General features: G+C 34.7%; 1 protein-coding gene across 1 annotated transcript; it reads right to left on the bottom strand.

The window, feature by feature from the left end:
* Positions 1-13728: 13728 nt before the first annotated feature.
* LOC149554715 (embryo-specific protein ATS3A-like) lies at positions 13729-17163 on the bottom strand. Its single transcript, XM_089833517.1, has 2 exons — positions 16986-17163; positions 13729-14333 (listed from the first exon to the last, which is right to left on the bottom strand). The coding sequence occupies exons 1-2, from the start codon at positions 17061-17063 to the stop codon at positions 13863-13865; spliced, it is 549 nt and encodes a 182-aa protein (XP_089689643.1). The 5' UTR covers positions 17064-17163; the 3' UTR covers positions 13729-13862.
* Between the last annotated feature and the right edge of the window lie 1059 nt (positions 17164-18222).

The raw sequence follows: 18222 nt of genomic DNA, 5'->3' as shown, positions 1-18222 counted from the left end.
AGTGAAAGGATTGAAATAAAATTTTGTTGAGTGTGGTTTAGTTAATGGACATAGGCTACAAGTTCAAGTTCAACAAAACATCTTATAAAATATTTGAGAAGATAGGAAAGCTACTAGTTATAGGAGAACAAAGTAGAGGTAACCTTTCTACCTCAATATTTTGGTAACACTTGCATGGTAGAAAGAAATCGTAATTGTTGGTTATGGAATTGTACGTTATGTCATCTTAAATTTGAAAGCATTTTCAAAGTAGGAAGGAAGAACTGTGTAAGGGGTTTACCCCTATTACTAAACTTGATAATGTTTTGTGTAAAGATTGTCAATTAGGAAAGTTTGCAAGCTCAATTTTCTCTAGCAAGTCATTAATGTCAAAACATGCATTAGATCTAGTTCATACTAACCTAGGTGGAATTATGAGGAAAAAGAGTATATCTAATGACAAACATTCTATGTTGTTCATTGACAATTTTTCTAGAATGATGTGGATTTTTTATTTGAAAGAAACATTAGAAGTCTTTCACATGTTCAGAGCATATAAGGAAAAGGTGGAAACAGAGAATGATAGAGCATTCAAGTACTCAATATCACGCTAGGGAGGTGAGCTCACCTCACAAGAAATTGAAAGATATTGTGAGGAGCACAAAATTAGAAGGAAAATGTCATCTCCTAGAACACTGCAATAGTATGGTGTCACTAAAAGAAGAAACATAAAAATCATAGACTATACCACAACATTTATTTCAAAACAATACTGCATAAATCCACTGGAAAGAAGTTGTAAGATCAATAATGTACACCTTAAACTTTATACAAGTGAAGAAAGGGAAAAAGAAGAGTCCCTATGAACTATGATTTGGTCAAACCCCATCTATCAGTTATTTCAAGGTATTCAGAAGCAAGTATTATATCAAGAGGAATGAATACCAAGGAAAGTTTGAGCCTAAGAGAGATGAAGGTATATGTTAGAGTTACTTAATTATTATTGTATAGATCAAGAGCTCATCATAATAATTATTTAGCAGCAATTTTAAAAGTGATTACTGTGCATGTATTTTGCATGCTATTTTGTATGCTAAATTATTTAGGGTAGTTTATTTTGTATAAAATCATGCTTTATGATTATTGTAATGCAAGCATTTTTAGTGAATACAATGATATTTTCTAAAATCTTTATTTTCTCTACCCTATATTCTCTATAATATTTCTTCTTATCTACAACGATCTTGTTTTTATTTTCCTAGTTAGATCTATGACATAAATTTTACATGGTATCAAAGCCTTAGTTGCTAGGAAAAGAAATGTAAGTTTTTGTTTGTGGGAATTGAATATGAGCTTTCAAGAATGGAGTCTTCAGTATTTGTCTTTCTCATGTCATTCATTTATTTCGTGTTGAAGCCACTAATTATGATTAGGCCCACAAGAAGAGGCTTGCATAAAAATGTCATTACATTACAGATTGGACCCAGTTCTACATCAAAGATAGGTCAAGATTATTCTCTCTTCAAATGGATCTTGCCTTTCATTTCTCTTTAGTAATGAAATGCCTTTTTGGATTTGTCATGCATCTTAGTGCAATTTCTCTCTTTGCTTCCATAGTTGATTATATTTATAGATGATTGGCACTTGTGTTAGGACTTTATTTCAGGGAGCTATGCAAAAATATTGTCTATTATATCTTCAATTTGATTGATAGATGTTTTCCTTTATTTTCCATCTGTTCATTTTTCAAGTAGTGTCATTGGGGGCACTCATGCAGACTGATCCTATTCATCATCTTGGTTTTAAAGAAGGTTCTTCATTCAACATCTTGGCGATTATGGTTCAATAGATGTCTACAATATTTTTCATGTCACAGAAGAATTTCTCTCAATACATTTTAAAGAGGGGTTTTATTTACACATATTTCCCCTCCTATCTCCTTTATTTTCATAATTTCAAGATGACTCCATCAAGTTTATTATTATAAAGATCAAGATCTCACCATAATAATTGTTTGGCAGTGATTTTAACAGTGATTACTATGCATGTATTTTGCATGCCTTATTTAGGGTAGTCTAATTTGTATAAAAATAGGCTTAATGCTTATTGTAATGCAAGCAATTTTTAGTGAATAAAATGATATTTTCTAAAGGATCTATTTTCTCTGCCCTATTTTATCTATAATATTTCTTATTATCTACAATGATCTTCTATTTTCCTAGTTAGATATATGGTAGAAATTTTGCAATACCTTTTTGGGATACTCTACCAAGAACATAGCATATTGATGTCTAAACCTTGAGACAAACACAATTGTGGAATCTACAAATGTAAAGGTTGATGAGTTTGTTGAGAAGAATGGGGAAGACAATAGAAAGGAACTAGAGGATTACAAAAAAATTGTGTACATTTCACTTAGTGATATTGTGGAGAGGGTACCAGTTGAGGTAGAACCTATACAAGAAGTTGTGCCAGTTTGAGAAAAAGAAGCTAAACCTAAAGAGCATCGGGAAGAAGCACCCAAAGTGGACCCAATGCTAGCTAAGTATGTGAGAAGACACCACTCAATAGACCAAATCATTAGAGATAAGGGTGTTGGATTAATAACCAAGAGAAAGGTGACAGAGTTTGTATGTCTACTCTCACATATGGAGCCGAAGAATATAAGAGAAGCTGTGAAGGTTGAAGATTGGAGGAAATCCATAGAAGAAGAAATTGATTAAATAATGAAAAATAATACATGGACCTTAGTATCCTGACTAGATGACAAGAATTTCATCTTCACAATGCAATTTCTTCAAAACAAAATGAATGAAGATGGAGAAGTGGTTAGAAATAAGGCTAGACTTGTTTGCAAGGGATATGCACAAGAAGAAGGTATAGATTATGGAGAAACCTTTGCACTAGTGGCCAGGTTGGAAGGAGTTGAGATACTCCTAGCATTTTTTGGACACAAAAAATTTAGTGTATCAAATTGATGTAAATTCCACGTTCCTAAATGGAGTTTTGGAAGAGGAATTCTACATCGAGAAACCTATGGGATTTGAAAATGAACAAGACAAGAACCAAGTGTGTAGATTAAGAAAAGACCTATATGGACTAAAATAGGCACCAAGAGCATGGTATGAGAAGCTACATGCATACCTAATAAAAATTAGCTTTGTAAGAACAAGGGATAACTGCAATCGATACATGAAGTAGGAGACATAAATAAGCCTATTGATCGCAAAGATCTTTGTAGATGATATCATCTTTGATGGAGATGATAAGCTAAGAATTTATTTTGTTCAAGCTATAAAGAAGGAATTCAAAATGTCCATGATCAAAGAAATTGTGTTCTTCATTGGACTTCAAGTGTCCTAGTTAAAAGGGGGTATCTTCATAGGGAAAACCAAGTATGTCTAAGAAACACTTAAAACATTTGGTATGGAAGATGCAAGATAGATAGGGACTCCAATGGAAACTAGTTGCAAGCTACTAAAGGAGAATGAAAGCCTTGAAGTGAACAAAACACTTTACTATTCAATGATAGGTAAATTGCAATATGTAGTATATAATAGACAAGACATAGCACACATAATTGGGCTAGTGGCCAGATTCATGACCAACCCAAAGGAATCACATATGGTGGCTATGAAGAAAGTCTTTAGGTATCTAAAAGGTACTAAAGAATATGCTCGATGGTATCCTCAAAAAGTCAACTTTGAAATCAATTACTTTATTGATGTTAATTGGGCAGGGAACATAGATTAGAGGAAGATCACAACTGGAGGTGCATTCTTCCTTGGAGGAAGTCTGGTGGCCTAGACCAGCAAGAAGAAGAACTACATATTATAGTCAACCACTAAAGCTAAATATGTTGTTGCAACCATGAATTAAACTCAATTCATTTGAGTCAAACAACTACTTGAAGGCATTTAAGAAAAAATGGAGCAACTAGTAGTTATCAACTTTAATAACACTAGTGCTATTAGTATATCCTAAAATTTGGTCATGCACTCAAAGACCAAGCACATATCCATCAAGTACCATTTTTTGAGGCAATAGGTACAAGAGAAAGAGGTTAGGTAGGAATGTCTACCAACTACGGAGAAACTTTTTGACAATTTTAGAAAGCCTCCTCATAAAGATATGTTTGAGTATCTAAGAGAAAAGTTAGGGGTCTAATCCCTATCTAGCCTAAACTGAGTCAAGCCATGAAGACATCAATCCATAATCAAGACACCCAAAAAAATCCAAGTGGATTGATGAGAACAAGGGACTACACCATAGTTGGAGTATTCAAGAGAGAAACAACCAAGGAAAGATGATCACCTTTGGCATTATTGTTTGTAAGAATTTGGCTTAGGCCAGAATTCACCCAAGACCAAGGAACTCAAACACAAGCACAATAGTAGACCAAAGAGAGAGAGTATGATCAAAATGATGATATATTCATTCAATATTCCATATATGCCATATCTAGAGTACACTAGGAGTGCTTGTATATAAATGCCTCAGGAGAGCTTCTAGAATGCATAGAAGTCAACATCATGATAAGTCATACAACCAAGCACATGTCCACCAGATATGGGTTAACCTCCATTAAGCATGAAAGTAAGTGCGATGATGTGAGGATAAGCCTACAATGGTGTAGCACACAAATTAGTGGTGTAGACAACATGTGCTAAAAAGGGAGTGCGAATAACTATGTTGTCTACATGACAACTCAGTGGATGATGCAAACTCTAGTGTTGTAGACACCATGTGCTGAAATAGAGTTATGTACTTCTATGTTGTTAACATGACAACTCAAAAAGGTGTGCAAACTCCTAAGTATCTCAGCTAAATAAATAATAAAATAATGAAATATAATAAAATAATTCATTAAACCTAAGTAAACTTAAGTGTAAATAGTAAATACTTATTTACACCAAGACCCCCCTTAAGTGCAACTTAGGAGAATGTCCTTAAGCTTACGAAATCTAGGATGAAGTGCATGATGGGTCCTAGTTACTAGACCATGTTAGGTGCCCATGTACATAATGATATGCAATCTCTCATAAAGTGGAGAAAGAGGGAAAACCTCATGGGAAAAATCCTCCCCCAAAAAGAGAGATAAAATGATGTATGGATGGATGGAGTAATCAAGACCCCCCCCCCCCATTACGACATAAATACAGTATATACATAAGAGAATGATGAGAAGAGGAAGAGAGCTAGGATAGGCTTCCCCCGCACCCCCCCACCTAAGAAGAATGTCTATTAGTGACTGCTTTGATGAAGAAGCTAATATTAATCCAAGATTGCAGAATGGTGTTCCTTCCCTTAAGAAGAAACAATACCAAAGGTACAAATGAGACGCTTCCGATGTGTGTGGAAAGAATCCCATTGATAAGTAAAGTGTTTGAAACCTACTCAATTGGTTGAAGAACCTGTCTCAAAGAACTGTTTGTCTTCTCAACTAATGAAGAAGCCATCTGCAACTACTAAACATAAGTATCCACAATCACTTCAATTTGTAATGATCGATCATGTAGACAATGAACAAAAGGATTGGATGGAGCCCTCATGATAACAAAAGAAGGTGATACTACATCAAGAAGAAGAGGCAAATCATCTATATTGTCCCCCAAATCTGTCACTAAACCTAGACCTGGAAGACTGGATGTACCCTGTCATGCTAGACATATCATTGTGGCAATATATGCATGTGGACTGAACTGATGTAGTGACCTCTTGTTGCAACTATTGATAGAACCCCATGTGTCTGAATCTGTTGAAGCACTATCGCTAGTGTCACTATTAGTTTCCATACTATATGATGTGTGGAGAGGATTGGAAGACAAGGATGGCAAAATTTCCTCAAAGTGTACATCCTTCTCCACAAAAAATTGATGTCTCTAGATCCAATAGTTTGTATGCCTTCACACTGCCTTCATAACTAATGAAGGTACAAGGCTGAGGTGATTGTGGCTTGCATCCCTTGGAAGATATCTTTGCTAATGTAGACAAACAAAGACTCTAAAGTGTGTCACAATAGGTTTTTTTTCACACCATGCCTCAAAAGGAGTCTTGCCATCTAAGGCTAGATGAGGAGATCAATTAAGAAGGTGAGTGGCACTACTAATTGCTTCAACTTCAAGTGATGGATCTAGAGACTTGGCTTGTATCATGCAACTTTCCATAGACTTAAGAGTCCTAATCCTCAATGCTACAACATATGTCTTATGCGGACTAAATGCTGGCAGAGTTTGAAGATCAATTCTCTCAAGTTTGCAAGTCATTTAGTCTTCTATTCACATACATGCTTCCATTGTCCACTCTTAGAACTTTGATGGCTTTCCTGGATTTTTTTTCAACATGAGTCTTGAAGGTGAGAAGCTTGTCCAAAACTTCATTCTTATTATGAAGAAAGTAGACCCAAATGTATCTTGAAATGTCATCAATGAAGGTAAGTATGTAGTAACCCTAGCTGAGTACAAAAGGACCTGCTAATGCCACATGAACCATTTGTAGAACAATTGGTGCTCTTGAAGACTTCCCTCTCTGTAACTTCCCCTCTGGATGCATATCCACTGAATTTGTTGAACATTCACCATGGGAAAAGTTGATTTGAGGTAGACCTTTGACCATTTGGTTTGTATAAAGTTGTTGAAGGTAGTGGAAGTCAAGATGACCATACTGGTCATGCCATAATTGCATGTTTGAATTTCATTGAGATAACAAGGCCTTTGAAGGAGACTTGCGTACACAATGAGAGAAAAAGTACAACCTTTTGTTATGATTCACTTTCCCCACTACAACCAATTAGTCATCTTCAAGACTATCCATCTTTACTGAGTCTAGAAGGAACTCAACTCTAAGTCCATCTCCAAGGTGAGTGATTTGGTAGATTGAGAGGAGATTTGAACTTAGGTTTGGAACATAGAGAACATCTTGAAACTCTCCATTTTTCATCTCCACATTTCCTTTCCCGTTCACTTTCATTTTTCTATCATCTCCCATAAAGATGTGTGGTACCTTTTATTGCTTCATTGAAGAAAATTCTCCTTTGAAGAACCCATGTGATATGAGGCACCGGAGTCAAATATCCATACCTTTGAAGAGTTTGAATTTTCCATGAGTGCTTGCCCTTTGCCCTTTGAATCTAAAGAGGACCCTTTATCCTTATAAGAATTAAGCAATGGAACATTATGTTTCTTCATGATGTTGGTCAACTCATCAATCTTTTTAAGATAACACTCATGCTCTTCATGACCCGATTTCTTGCAATAAGAACACTTTTTCTTCTTATTTTTGTCCCCTTTCTTGTTGGAATTTGAGGACTAGCCTTGATGATTGGATTGTGGTGTTCTCTTTTCTACATAATTTGTTCTTCCACTTCTTCTTACCCTTTCCTTTATTTGAAGACTGTCCAGCTGAATTTTGAGAACCCTCATTGCTGGCCACCAATGCTTTAGACTAAGGTGATTTGAAAATCCCCATTGATTTCAACTTCTTTTCTTTAATATCCAACAGATTAGCATATTCATCAAAAGTGACTTTCTTATAGGCAAACCCTAATGTAGTCTTTGATGTGTTAGTATGGCAAAAAGAGGGGTAAAAATTTATTAAGACAAAAAGGAATACAACAAGGAGAGCTCAACAAGGAGTCTTTGATGTGTTAAAAGAAGATACAAATGTGGAATATTTTGATGACAACTTGTTATCAATAAGATAGATCAATCTGTCATCTTTGATAGAACTCCCACAATCAGTAAGCTTCATCCTTAGTTAATTCACCTTGATGATGAAATTCTATATAGAATCATATGACTTAGGATCAAAGGAGACAAGCTCATCTTCAATTTTGAAAACATCTTCTTTAGACACTTTACTATATAAGCTTTTGAGGGTATCCCAAGCTTCTTTAGATGTAGAACACTTCTTAATTTGATACATGATCTTATCATCAACCCCCAAACATATATCACTTAGGACTTTCCTATTAATTGCTACCCAAGATGAAATATCACTTTCTAATACCTTATCACCTACTGGTTTAAGAAGAGTACCATCTACATATTGTGAAACTCCATTATGCATTAAGTGGTACCACATTTTGATGGACCATGTAGCACAGTTATGTGGAGTTAATTTTGGAAACTTAAAGTTTCCCATAATGTAAAAAATGAAAGAAAAGTGCAAAAAAGAGAGAACACAACACCAAGAACACCCCCCCTTTCACTAAATCAAGAAACCCCCCAAAATATATACTTTGGGTACTTTATCAGTAGTGCAATCACAATGGACCACTTGCCAATTTTGACCTTCGTGGACTTCTGATTTTTCTTGTTACAACCTCCTAATGAATTAAAAATCTAGAAATTTACAATGTTCTACAATTATGAAGCAATACAAAGTAAAGAAAGGCCCTATTGCTGAAAGTGACACTTTTGTCCACACAACCCTACAATCTGATTTCAAATCTGGAAAGTAGACGAAAAATAATGCACTTTAAAAAAAAATGAAACCTGTTTTTAACTCTAGATGTGCCCATATAGAGCGTTTGAAGGTGCAAAATGTAGGATTATGCAATATAGTCACCAAAAAATGCAAATTCTGACAAATCTATGCACCAAAACTAGAAAAAAACTTGCACCACTAAAATTTTTAGAAATTCTACCCAATTTTTAAACAAATTGCACCTAATTTGGAGTTCGGATGACTTAGATATGGCCTCCCAAAGTTGGACTACAAAATCAAAAATCAATCTGGAGAGGGGTTGCTTTAGCAAAAGACAAGGTTAAATTTGATGGCCATACAACCATCGCAACAGTTCAAAATTGACCTAGAATAATGATCAAACAATCATCAAATTTAGGCTCGTAGAAGTGATGATGTCAACGTATCCTAGGCCTGTGATGATGTCTGCCATACAAATGATGATTTTAGCATATGGATCCTTATGTCTATACTGTAAAAATTTTATAGAAAACTAGCAAGAAAAAATGGCATGTTTTCCTAGTTGAATGTGAGGTGGATCCTACATGTGTGCTGATTGTGCATACGGTTCTAGTGACATGGTCTGACTTGTCTGTACGATCGCTGATGTGAGCGCTGAGTCAGACTGTGACTTGGCTAAAGGCTGGGTCCATTGTGGCACTTACGAGGTGCTGATAATGCGAGGATGTGGTGGTATGATACTGGTCTGCATGGCTCGCTGTGCTTTCCATGTGTCTATAGGTGTCAGAGCTTGCACAAAACATGTGGACAGATAAGGGAATGTCATGTGTCACTGCGATTATGCACACACTTCACGTGCTAGAAGTTTGTTTAACGATGCTGGTATCTCCCTTTGGTGCCAAAATATTTTGGCTTTTATAGGCAACTGTGCTGGATTTTTACAAATTTAATCCCACATGTGGTGGGTGCCCAATTCCAATGTAGTTTAAATAGAATGGGCTGCGACAATACTTGTAAAGAAGCTCATCGGTGGGGGCTTGTCTGGTGGGTAAACTATACTACCCAATGTAGTTCGGCCACCAGTCAGAGGACACTTGCTAGATTTTATACAAGCCTTCCGTGGATTTGCAGAGGTATGGCTTAAAATATGCAGAGGCCAAACATTGATTAATGAGCTCGAATAATTCCTGCAATTAATAATAAAAAATCTATAAAATTATAGAGTCAGGATTTGATAGCCTAGTTCTGCAAAAAAAATTTCTCTGCACATAGCCCAACTAGGCAAAATAATTTTTTGAAAAATAAAATCCAAAAATAATAATTATAGAGATAAATAAATGATAGATCCAAAAATGAATTAATAAGATCTACAAATGGCCATACCCAAATTGCAAATCGGGGCCTCCAGGTTCTGATTTGCAAAAAAAATTTGCCTCATGGTCGACTTTAGCCCAACATAGGCAAATTTATCATCAATCTTCACCAAATTGACGTTCCGGACACAACAGTGAGGTCAAATTTGGCTCTAGACACTCCCAATTTTTGCAAATTCTTTGAATTCGGGTTGAGGTGCTAAAGCATGAATGGTCTTGAATGGCTATGTGTAGAGAATCTCCCAAAGCTCTGATACCATGTAAGAATTTGGCTTAGGCCAAAATTCACCCACGACCAAGGAACTCAAACACAAGCACAATAGTAGACCAAAGAGAGAGTATGATTAGAATGATGATATATTCATTCAATATGCCATATATGCCATATCCAGAGTACACTAGGAGTGCCTATATGTAAAGGCCTTAAGAGAGCTTCTAGAATGCATAGAAGTCAGCATCATGATAAGTCATACAATTAGACACATGTCCACCAAATATCCTCCATTAAGCATGGAAGTAAGTGTGATGATGTGAGGATAAGCCTACAATGGTGTAGCATGCAAATTAGTGGTGTAGACAACATGTGCTAAAAAGGGAGTGCGAATAACAACATGACAACTCAGTGAATAATGCAAACTCCAGTGTTGTAGACACCATGTGCCGAAATAGAGTTGCATACTTCTGTGTTGTCCACATGACAACTCAAAAAGGTACGCAAACTCCTAAGTGTCTAACCTAAATAAATAATAAAATAATGTAATATAATAAAATAATTCATTAACCTAAGTAAAGTTAAGTAAGTGTAAACAGTAAATACTTATTTACACCAACATTGTCAAAGGGAGAAAAGTTGAGAGGTACAAAATGAGTCATGGATAGTCAAAGACTAAAAATGCACTATCTTAGGGGGACATATTGTAGGAAGGAAAGAAGAGCAATGCATACACTTGATGCAAAAAGTGCCAAAATGACTAAGAGTTTTCCTCAAGGCCAAAGGGGAAGATTGTTTGCCTAAGTGTTGAAAATCACTCAGTTGACCAAATTGGTAGAGTTAGTCATCAAAGGTGTTTTCACTGCTAGCAACACATGCGATGGGATCATGGCCACTAGATAGGTACAACTGGTAAGGAACGCCAACGTACAACCCTAACTCTTAAGGGAAATCAAGAAAGATGACATGCTCAGTGGAAGTAGTGACAAAGGTAATCCACCTAAATAAAACATGCCAAGTAAAGCCCACACAAGTAGAAGAAAGTAAAATGGAAAAAAAAATAACATAATAGAAAGATAATTTAGCATGATGAGCACAAGGAAAGATACACGTGACCACCTAGTCATGTAGAGGGTAAGAGTATAATTAGAATCAAATTTAGTGGTGATGGAAGAAAGGATCAAGGCATAGTCTAAAGAATTCAAATTTAAATTCTTTCCCATTAAAATTGGTCATTAGGAACATACAACACCCATGAATTTTGTATGAACATGTTGCGACCTAACAAGAGTCGCACACCACTACAATGAGTGGATAAGTTAGTAAGAGAGAGAGAATCTTAATTTTGAATTCTTAGATCAACACTTCCAAGAGAAGAAAGAAGAAGAGTATAAAAGAAAATGAATTTGAAAGGGAGAAGTTTAGATCTCTAAGCCAATAGCTTAAGAGCCAAAAGTCCCAAGCTAAAGTGGAATCTCACAAAGTGAAGAAGAGCAATCATGGAGAGATCATCTTCGAGGTAGTGATTATGCTGGGAAGAGGAGAGTGAGCCTAAAAAGTGCAAAGAATATTGTGTGCTCAAGATAAGAGAGTAAAGTACACAAGTGACTAAAGAGTGAAGTGGTTGAGCCCAAAGAAGGAAGAATGTGGTTCTAAGACTAGTCAAGGAAGAAAAAGAAGGATCTAAACCAAGCTAACTTTAATAGCTAAACTTATAGGTCATTTATCTATTGTTTACTTATCTATACAAGAGCAAATCTCATTGAGGGTAAATCCTAATAAGTTCTTTGTACAAATCCCTTAACAAGGTGACACACTAACTTGTGTTTGGAAGTCCTTCAACTAGGTTGCTCCTAACAAAGAAATATCTTAATATATCTTAATAGGTCTTATTCAAATCCCTTAACAGGGCATCACCTCACACTGCCATTGTAATATTTTAATAGGGATAAGATCTTGACTTAGTGCACTTCAAAAGAGTGCAAACTTGTAAGGATTGACTCACACACCATGGCTTTTACCCTAGCTGGGTCTTTCTAAGATAACTATTGTGTTGTGTGTTGTTATTTTCATGTGATATGTTTTTGTTGGACCCTAATTGGTTGAGTTATACCATACACTAACGTGTAATAAGTAGTCAGTGTGATTTGAAGTAAAAAGTTGTGCACAATGAGTATATTGATTCAACCCCCTAGTATAGTGACCTGTAGGTGGGACCAACATGTTCAATAGCTCAAGTTGTGGCCTATAAAAGCATAAAATGCATGTTAACTATTTGACATAATGTCTCTTTTTCATTCAATACTATAGAATTTGATGATGGTAGGATATGAGAAAAGTATGATGAACGAATTGACAAGCTCATGATAATTTGAAATATGAAAACATGCTATGTACATGGTTGCGAAAGAAAAAAATTGAAAATAAATTCAGATAATAGCATAAATTGCGAGAAGATTTTATTTTGGTCAAGCAATTATTGATGACATATATATCTTGCTAGAGCTTCTCATTTACAAGCTAATTTGGCATTGGCAAAACATGTTTTAATCAGCTATTTTGGTACTCTATATATTATCTTGGAGACCATATTTGGAATTTCTTTGTAGTAAAATAAAGTGGTTTTGAATCTTGTACATCCAATACAATAACATGATTCTAAACTTGATTTGAAGTGGTTTTTACTTCTAACCATATTTTGTCTTCAATTATTAGTTTTTGATTTAATCTTCAGCTATCTTGATAAGCTTGAGTTATATTTCCTTGTGTTTGCAGTAGTCCATATTTTGCATTAGATTTGGCTATCTACTACCACCATCAATTGTAAGAATGCTCGCAACCTCTTCCCTTGTAGCTATCCACTATCATTGTCAAGTTCATGTGAAGACTTAAACTTCTTTGCGCTAGAAATTATTTATTACATATACAATTCCTAAATGTGTCATTAATGATAGAATATGCAAACATTTTAGCAAATGTCTCCTTGTGCCTTCAATTCTGCACTTTTGCCTTCATACAAATCCTTCTTGCCTCCTCCCTTGCATAAAATACATTGCAGTCTAGCCATGCTTATCACTCCTTGTATTAGTCATTTCTCACTATTCACTACCCTACAAAAGGTAGGGTCTCCAACTCAACTAGAGGACTTGTTTTCTAATTTACCATTGTTTCCTTTGTACCTTAACAATCAATCACATAATTAAAATTTTAAATAATATTAAAAAGTCTCACATGAAATTAAATCTAAAATCATTCTTGATCTCACTAGATAAACTTCTATCAAAGTTGAATGCACGTTATTAGATTAGCCTAGATAAGAATTAGAGAAAAAAATTATGTTATATGTTTGATAAGTGTTGTAGTTTTTATTTGTTTAATAGTTGAGATGGGCTGAACTATAGAAAATAATTGTCTACCTTACTCAAATGCTGTGAACAATATGTAATGTTTTTTAAGGAAAAAAAATATTTATTTCATTTTCTATATAAAAAATCTTCATTTAAAAACACTGTGTTTATTTTTTAACTTGATAATACAACATATAATGATTCTCAATATATATTTTAATAATCAAACGTAATTTTAGATAGAAAAAAAACTTGTTATACCAATATATGATTTAAATTATATAATTTATAAAAATATCATGCAATACTATGTTAAAATATTATTTTAGAACAAAATAGCTTAATTTATTTTATTACTAAAATTATAAATTACAAACATAATAACTTTAAATTATATCAAACAAACCAAGCTTAATGTCTAAAGAGATTATCAATACACAAGTACAACATTTCAACCAGCGCCCAACGAATAAAACCTACAATATCACCTAAACTTTTATTTAAAATTCTAGAAGCAAAATTCATCTATGACTTTGCCTTTCTCTTTCCTTTATTTCCACTGACGTGCTTATGTGCACTCTGCTGTTGCGGCACAGAGGCAAGCTGGATCATTGCTGAATTGAGGTTGCAGTATTGAACGCCGTACCAGGCATTCTCTGGAAGCTTTTTATCCAGGCGGAATGTATCTTCGTCGTCTCCATAACGAATTATGGCATGGTTGACGCGCCAATTGTCTTTGTCATCAACTTTGAAATATGCATAGCACGGTTTGTTCTTTAAACAAGGCCCGCTTAAGGTGAACTTATCAGTTTTGCACCTCCTGAATGGCTTCGCATTGCCTTCATTCATTGATTGACTGAGATGTCTTTCCAGCACTTCAGTTTTGTTTTTGTCATAAAAGCTTTCGTCCCCAAACCTCACATGAACCTGGCCATCTGTCCCTGAATATGGATAGCATGATGTCTCCACCTCTAACTCATATGGACACTCCTCCTCCTGCATACACAAATCAGAGACAACAATTTCGTTAAGACACTCAAAATTTTTTCAGAAAGTTCTACCCAAACACAATACCTTGCGACAAATTGAGCTCATTTAACATTTTAAACACTGAAAAGAAAAGGTTTTTATCAATAAAGAAAACCCAGTATGTATAGACCCGTATTGAATAAGTGTCATTGTAGTTTAAATTCTGTTTACCCTAAACTTACTCTGATTGTTTTGTCTGTGACATGATAATGCAAAATGGAAACAAATAATTCTGGAAAGGTCATTAGAAATAAATTTGTTGGAATGCATAGAGAACAGACAAAGTATTCTAACATTTGGCCGGAGAAAGTGGAGTGGAGGGAAAATGAGGAGGAAAGGCATACATGGCACTCTTCTGCACATCTTTGTTGCTAGCTCTGTACAAACATTGAAATTTGAGGAAGCCACAGTGAAACTAGCTACACCTTATTTCGTCATGAAAGAGTTCCTTGGCTTTCGCCTCCTTATCATTATCAGGACCCACTTTAGTTATAAAAAGAATGGAAGCATGACAAAAGAAAAGCACGATGAGGGAATGTGAATATCGCTTACGGACCTTTAAAGTAATGTATTCTGTGGAAAATAGGATGAAAGGGAGCTGGCCCCTGTAGACCGCACTAATGTGCATAGTGTCATTCAATACCACTGTTTTAGCTTTTTCTCTGACGACGAAGGATATTAAAAGCACATTTGAGATCTCTATAGCACTAATTGAGTGAGCTACTGATACGAAATTAAATTCCAACTACATGGGATTTCGATGGTCAGGAAATTTCATGGGTGGTTTTAAAAGCATAATGTTTGCTGAAGATTTTTATAAATAAAAGAACCAAGCTAAATTGACTTAATTTTAAAGGAAATATTATCCAGAGCATAAGTGGACCATTCATTTTCATGACAGATGGTTCTTGTGAAGCACTAGTCATGGAACATGCATCATTGACTTTAACTTAGAAGTTATATAGTTGAATCTTAATGGCAATTTATCATAGTTTGTCTTGATGTGGAAAACATTTCCTATTTATCAACTAATGAGCAAAATGGGATCTATAATAAGTAGTTCATAAACAACAACACTTGCCAAAGATTATGAAAACAGGATAGGAAACTAAGTGTGCTTATCCTTATAGGAAACTTGATGGTGAATCATGCTTGAGTTAAAGTAAAACTAGGGTCAATGACCTCCCAAAAAGGCCTAAGGCTTCACCTTTGTAACCATTGCATAGATATAATGTGTGAAGTGAACCATTCATTATCACAAGAAAAAGGTTCTTGATAACTACTACTAATGAAACATGGGTCAATGAGTTTGACTCAACTTCACAATTGAATCTTGACAATAATGTCATAGTTTAGCTTGTTTTAGAAAAGATCTCCTACTTATTAATTGATGAGCTAAATGGGCTCTATAATGCAGTTCATAAGGCACACCATTGTAGAAGGTTTTGTGAATGAGATGGTAAGCTAAATGAGCTTAAACTTAGAGGAAACTCCATAGTTAAGCATGCTTGAGTTAGAGTAGTATTGAGAATGGTTCATCTTCTAGAAACATGGGTGAATGAGTTTGACTCAAAAATAATACATTTAAATCTTGATAACAATATTATAGTCATTTGTACCAGTTAAGAATTGAACTTAGGACCTTCCATTTACTATTAGAATGCTTTATAAAGTGAGCTAATATACACCCTCTATGGACAAGCCATTGTTTGCTTGGATATGACTTATTTCAAAGACTTTCCTAAAAGACTCCCCTTAAGACACATTGTAGGTACTTGGGGTTCCTAGTGTGGCTTGATATCACATATCATGCTAAACTCATATGGGCAAGCTTGGACACAAACATAGGACCTTGAATTTGATATTATAGTGTTCTACCAACTAAACTACAAACCCCTCTATTAACCAACTCTTACATATCAAGTTAAGTTCATTTGGGCCAGCTAGGAAACACACATAGAACCTTATATTTAATGCTAGAGGGTTCTATGAATTAAACTACTAACCCATCTATCAACCAATTATCCACATATCAAGGTGTGACTTATTTCCAACATTTCTTTTGGCCTAAGTCAATTCAGTTTAAAAAGGAGGAGCTTGTCTTCAATATAAACACATTGTACTAATGTAAATAATCTAAACCCACAAACTCAATATTCTAGTAAGGGTAGGAAACCAATAAACATATTGAAATCCAATGAGAATATGGAATCCAAAGTCAATACCTTGATTTCCAACAACTTAGAATGCAACTACAAACATAATAGATTGGTGAGAACACAAAACCAATTATTATAATAACCTAAAAGAAATTTAAATCTTAATGACAAAAACACAATAACATGCTTTAACAAACATATTATAACATATAAATATTTTAATAAAACAAGAAAGTCTTGACTTGTTTTAACCTCTCCAAATATTTTATTCCATCCGTGAGTGCTAGAAACATGTCCACCCAATAAATTGTTAGAAAAAATTAATTTATGAGGACATTGAAACCTTACAAATATTATCCTGCTGTAGACTGTTAAAAACGGTACAATGAAAAAGTTAAAAGAGCAGGTACAATGGAAGATTTGAACAACAATTTATGTTGGTAATACAAACTAATATAACCTTTGAAGTGGCAGAAATGCACGCCAGTAGAGTCATAATAATGAGAAGAAAACCAAAGGATTGAAGTCTCCATGCCATAGCTCCACTGATATTTTCTGCAGAGATATAATCAAAAGATTAAACAAATGAAAGAAACTCAAACTAAGGCTGGTGTAGCAGGAAATTAGCTAAATTGGCCTTCTTATACAGGAAACTCAGGTTCCTTCTCTTTCAATCTTGGCATCTTTAATGCTTCTTCATACTCTGCAGTCAAATCAGAGAATGGAAAAAGGGTTGAAAGTATTGAGAAGTCCTTGACCCACAATTAGCTTAAATGGAATAAAGTAAAGCTTCACATGCTGCAAAGTTGTTTCTACTGCTTGTGCTACACTGCTCTGGATGCCATTTAGAGTTGTGAAGAGGAGTATTTGTAAGAAGAAACGAGATATTTTATAAAGAATAAATTAATTTCTACGAATCATAGAAATGCTAGTATTGGTTCGGTATTTGGTTAGACCAAAGTGCTCAAAGGGTGACGCATTACTCTTTGATCTTTATCCTTGGAAATTATTTGTGGTGTCATAATCTCCATGACGTAAGGAGTTACGTAGCTCCTGTAAATCAAAATAATGTGAGGAGCTTAACCATCGGTAAGCTACAATTTCGACATACTGGGTCTAATCAAAATTATAAAAAACAATGAAAAGCACTGGAAATTGAATTCAAATGCTCTGAACTGATAGGATAAAATCCATGTAGTTGAAGAATATGCTTATCTTTTTACTATATATTTGGGGTGTCGATATCTCAAATTTGTATCATTGGACTGTGTCGACGGATCTATCAGATTTTAATTATGTGATTAGTACTTAGCACCATTCATATTATATATATATATATATATATGGTAAAAGTTGCATGCCATCATAATTTTTTATTAAGAAATCAAAACTGATTTAAAAGTTCAAAGAGGAAAGAGACAGTAAGAAAACCTCTTGTCTTTGCTCAAATACAATATTTAAACATCACCATACATAACCATCTACAAATTCCCTAAAATTATTTGCTAATCCAGCCCGAAAAAGATGTCAAATCCTTGAAGTTGCAAGTTCATCAGCCAACTTAGCTGAGAGGTTACAACCTTTAAATGAACCACATATACTTAGAACCAAACTCCATACCTGCCCCCAGGTTGGCTAAAAAATCAGCAAATTGATTGGCTTCCCTAAAATAATGACTGATTTTGAACTCTTGAAAC

This window comes from Cupressus sempervirens, chromosome 5 (assembly GCF_028749045.1).
Source record: "Cupressus sempervirens isolate cs-2001-9-10 chromosome 5, ASM2874904v1, whole genome shotgun sequence".
Lineage (NCBI taxonomy): Eukaryota > Viridiplantae > Streptophyta > Pinopsida > Cupressales > Cupressaceae > Cupressus > Cupressus sempervirens.
Note: the sequence above shows the minus strand (reverse complement) of the source record. Positions and strands in the feature narration are given on the sequence as shown.

Excerpts from the sequence above, each read along its gene's own strand:
- LOC149554715 (XM_089833517.1), bottom strand. The coding sequence starts at position 17,063 with ATGGCATGGAGACTTCAATCCTTTGGTTTTCTTCTCATTATTATGACT. Across the intron at positions 14,334-16,985 it reads GCATTTCTGCCACTTCAAAG|GAGGAGGAGTGTCCATATGA; the intron begins GTTATATTAGTT and ends TTGTGTATGCAG.